Source organism: Cryptomeria japonica, chromosome 9 (genome assembly GCF_030272615.1).
Source record: "Cryptomeria japonica chromosome 9, Sugi_1.0, whole genome shotgun sequence".
NCBI classification, from domain to species: Eukaryota; Viridiplantae; Streptophyta; class Pinopsida; order Cupressales; family Cupressaceae; genus Cryptomeria; species Cryptomeria japonica.
This window is the reverse complement of record NC_081413.1, coordinates 510080845-510085675: the sequence shown is the minus strand read 5'-3', so window position 1 is coordinate 510085675 and position 4831 is coordinate 510080845. Positions and strand designations below refer to the sequence as shown.

The 4831-nt window shown below is 33.0% G+C and overlaps 1 protein-coding gene across 1 annotated transcript; it reads right to left on the bottom strand.

The window, feature by feature from the left end:
- Nucleotides 1–3390: 3390 nt before the first annotated feature.
- Nucleotides 3391–4023, bottom strand: LOC131046970 (uncharacterized). The gene is made up of 3 exons (XM_059211718.1): nt 3716–4023; nt 3546–3623; nt 3391–3434 (listed from the first exon to the last, which is right to left on the bottom strand). The coding sequence occupies exons 1-3, from the start codon at nt 3948–3950 to the stop codon at nt 3391–3393; spliced, it is 357 nt and encodes a 118-aa protein (XP_059067701.1). The 5' UTR covers nt 3951–4023.
- Nucleotides 4024–4831: the final 808 nt, after the last annotated feature.

The window sequence follows — 4831 nt, the reverse complement described above, 5'->3', positions numbered from 1 at the left end:
GGTGTTACATGAAGATCATTTGACTATTGTTTTTCCTAACAGTTTGCAGTACTAAAATCCCGTAACTTGGTAGGTCCTAATAGGCCTTAATTTATAAATCCCCTAACAGGGTAGCTCTATATCAGAGTCTTAAATCCTCTTGTGAGGTTTATCCTAAGAGGTCAAAGCTCCTAACAGGGCTCATCATATTAAATCCCTTAACCAAGTGACTCCTAAATGGGTCTTCTCCTAACAGGGCATATTTGTAAGACCTTAACTGGTCAAGATTTCTATTCTGAAGATAGTGAATCTTGTGGGTATTAACTCCCACCGTGGTTTTTCCCTTTTGGTTTTCCACATATAAATCTCTTGTGTTATGTAGAATTTGTTTTATTAGACATTAGCTTATGTGGTGATATTCCTCTTATGCTTGTTAAGTTTTAAGTTGTTTAAGTTGGTGATCAAATTCATATTGTTTTTACTTGCACTGATTCACCCCCATCTTAGTGTCTTATAATTTTATCATAATAATAAAGTGACATCACACGATACATAAATAAACCACTAGACCAATATAACTACAGAAAGAATAAAGAGAAACACAATAACACCAACACACATAACACCAATATTTTTGATGTGGAAAACTCGGTTAAGGGAAAAATCACAATGGGAACCTACCCACAATAAGAAGACACTTTGTAGTAGTATGTGTAAATATTATAATGGGGAATGTACATGCATTCAAGCACACTATCTAGAGCTCACTACTCATGATATAATGACCTAGAAGGCTCCAACCCTTAGGGAAGGGTCACTACCTTACAACAATGATCAGACTACAATCCAGATTACATGAACTGCAAAAATAGTATCTACTAATTCTTGATGATAGTTTTGGTTAAGCTCATTTATCTTCCTTGCAACAATCTCCGCTCAATACACCACACTGAAGGATAAATTCACTTATGTGCACATACACCACTCTTTGATAATGCACTAGACACAACATCAATACAAAAATTACATGAATCTAACACCTATTTATACAATTCATTGACCTTGACTACAAGGTCAGCCAAACCCTCAACCCTTAATAATAAAATTACATCACACAATACATAAATAAACCACCGGACCAATATAAGGTCATAGACAACATAACATGGACCTAAGCCAAATCTCCAAACATGCATCACCACCGAAAATCTTGCCAAGATCAACCACAACACGTTACACCACCAAAAATACCGCATATTACGAAGAATATCATCGGATCAACAAAATCACCAATACCACACACAAGGTTCAATACAGACCATCAAAAAAAATAGAACATGATCAAGAAACACCAACAAGCACATTAGAACCATCCAAAATAGCTACACCAACACCACTTAATTAAATCTTCATCAATTAGCATGCTAACTCATAAGAACACTTAACAACACCTATTCATACTAGAAAGATAGCTTGTAGAGCACCAAGTCACAAGCGATCTGAAATGAAGATACACATGAACATCCAAAACATTCTCCCAAATATGCAACCAAATATATGATCAAATAGGAACTCATTGGATCAAATACCAAAACATCAAAACACGGGAATATGTTGACATCAATGACAACAACATATCCTAGTAGTAATAATATCCAACAATAAACATTATGGGGGGTTTAGTGTAATGCATTGCATCTTTCAATCCCATAGGTTTTATAATTTTCATATTATAGTTGTTATTGATGTGGTGGACCAAATTATATAGCCCTGATAAGGCATTGATCAGTGCAGTTCTAAGTAGGATTGCAAGGCATCCTTTAAATCTTAAAATAAAAAATCAATCTTTATTTTCATATTCTATTTTATTTTAGTAGGTTAGGGTTTGTTGTTCTATGATCTTAAGAGAATGATTTGAAAGGATTGGATGATGCCTATGTATTACATAAAGAGGAATGCATCTGCCTAAAACAATATTCAATGGTTTGAAGGTTATATTGTTAGGATATTGTTAAGGATTACGCTCCTTGGTTTGGCAAAGCCAAAATTGTAGAAGGTTTAAAATTTAGGGTTTAACCTTGATCTTTAGCCATCAACTTTGTTAGAATATTTAATCTTTACTTAGCTTAGGTTTATTTTTATTTAATTTAGGATATTCCTTTGGAATTCCTACATGTAATTTGTCCTCTAGTACATGTGTGAGGACAAGTCATTTCTTTTATTTTCCTTTATTAAGGAATATTAGATTTCCTCCATAAGAGGATGTGGACACATGGCACACACATTTTATGAATGGTGGCATTCATAGATTTGGGAGTTACTTTGTAACTCCTCTCCTCATCTCTATTTAAGAGATGCCTCCTCTCTCATTTCTTCTTAATGACAATATTGTAAAGAGCTTCTTGCTCTCTCTCTCTCTCTCTCATTTTTAGGCATTGCCTCATTCATAATATCACAAGGGGTTTTTCTTTGCTTTTCCCCTTTCAAAAGTTCTTGTGCCTCCTTCTTTACATTTGGGTGATGCTCCAAGGTCTTTGCTTTTCTCATGGTAACAATTACTTCATCATAAACTTTCTTGGATTAATTTTCCTTTCCTTGCTCTTTTATTTCCTTTCATGGTATCAGAGCAGGTTTCTAATCCTTGTTTTAAGTTAACATTGATGAAAGTTACCATTCTGTGGAGTTCACCTTGTTGGAGGCATTCTTGAGAGGAGAAGAAGTTCTTTTACTAATATTTTCTATTGTCCAGGTTTTGGTTTCAGATTTTTAACTTTTTTTTCAAACTTGTTAACAAGTTTGCCTGCAGGTTTAATCTCCTATTCTAGTTAGTTTTTTTTATTAAAAAAGGGCTTTGGAAGGCTTGCCGCCAAAGTTCCTCCTTTTTTAGTTTAAATTTGTATCTTTGGAAGGCTTGCCGCCAAAGTTATTTTTTTTAGTGTGCATAGTTTGGAAGGTTTACCGCCAAACTTAGTCTCCTTAATTTATTTGGTCGTCTTGCCGCCAAAACTAATTTATCATTAAACTTCATTTCTGATTCACTTGCAGATTTTAACCTTTTTCTTGCTTACAACTATTCTGATTCAATTTGTTTAAATCTGCCATTCAGTCCTAACATCTTTATTTGTAGGTGTTATTGATAAATAAAAAGGATAATCTTTATTTAAACTTAAATTTGTTCTTCCTATATGATTGTATCTGTTTTGTTTTTTAGTCATTGGACTGTGACTCTATTGTCCCTTTCAACCATACCGTGGTTATCATTTTGAGTTGTTTTAGATATTTTATAGTTTATTGTTAAATAAAATAAAAATTTAACTGCTGGCTATAAGTCTTGAATTCAAATTGTGAAGACCAAAACAACTGCGCATCAATATTAATTTTTATGGTCTCTTAAGAAGGGTAGATAGTTTTTTATAGCACAAATATAGTATGATAAGTGTATCGAGGCTCAAACACTGATATAAGAAAAAAAACATTGACATTAATTTTTTAACAGAAACATCAACTTTGTTAATGCAATCAATCTAGTTAAAAGATTCCTCTAGGAAAGACTGTTCATAATTTACAGTTCTCCACAGCATTGAGTTCAATACACAAACAATAATTTTTACTAATATTGAGCTGATAAGTGGATAGATTCTGCACTGATATTACATTGACATTAAATTTTAAAAAAAAAAACAAAACTTGTGAGTAATCCTGCGTTCGCTCTGTGGCCTCTTGAACCTCTTCACACGCTTCTTATCAATCTTCTTGTTGTCCCTTGCAGCGTTACCGGCCAGCTCAAGAACCTCAGCAGCAAGATATTCGAGAACGACTGCAAGATAAACAGGAGCGCCCGCACCTACACGCTCAGCATATTTCCCTGCCTTGAGAAACCTGGCGATACGCCCAACAGGAAACTGAAGACCAGCCTTAGAACTCCTTGAAACTGCCTTCTTCCCCTCTACAGATTTCCCTCTGCCTGCCATTTTTGCCTACTTGAAAAATAACGAGATCCTTTCTCCCTTCCTCTTGTCTGAGTCTACGCTGTCGCTTGTTCGCCCGATACGAATCTTGCTATTCATTCTTGCTAATTCTCCACTCCAACCACCGCATCGAAACTGCATCTAATTGAATTAGATAAGCCGTTTTTGTTCTTGTGTTGCATGTATTCGTGAGACAACATCTATAATTCTTTCCAGAACGTTTTCCCTGCAACTTTTTTTCTGTTTTAACGTCTCTGCACATCTGACAAGGCCATTTAATATATACAAAATTTTAGATAGTTTATTAATTTTTTAACAAAAAGTTTAATAGTTAATAACGTTAAAAAAAAAACATTTAGTTATAAAGTTTTTTTTAAAAATTTAAAATGAATTAAAGTTTTTTGAATAAAGTGTTTTTAATAAAGCTCTTAATATACAATCGTTTTATTTTGTTATTAAGATAAATTTTTTTTAAAAAAATCAATTTCAATTTGTTATTCAAATATAATTTTTTTTTCTTTGGTAAATATTTTTTTAAAAATTTGTTATTTAAGATTTGAATATAACATTTTTTTTTACATAACTTTTGTTATAATTCTTACTCAAATCTGGTTTATTTTTAAATCAAGGAGGTTAATTTTTATCTTTTTAATCAAAGGGGTAATTTTTTTTTACAAACTATTATTTTGCTATCATGTCTACATTAATTCCAGAAATTAAATTAAATAGTTCCAATTATCATTCTTGGAAAACACATATCTCGTTTATTTTTCGTTTCAAACACCTTTTGGATGTTGCGACTGATAAAACATTTGAACCCGCTACATCTGCTCCTCAAGCCAACCTAGATAGATGGAAAGCTCAAAATGAGGAAGCACTTGGTT

Bases quoted from the DNA above. Each gene is read 5' to 3' on its own strand.
- LOC131046970 (XM_059211718.1), bottom strand. From the start codon at position 3,950: ATGGCAGGCAGAGGGAAATCTGTAGAGGGGAAGAAGGCAGTTTCAAGG. The intron at 3,624-3,715 runs GTGTGAAGAGGT...ATGTAATATCAG, and splicing joins CAAGAAGATTGATAAGAAGC to TGCAGAATCTATCCACTTAT. The intron at 3,435-3,545 runs GTAAATTATGAA...TTCTTATATCAG, and splicing joins ACTCAATGCTGTGGAGAACT to TGTTTGAGCCTCGATACACT.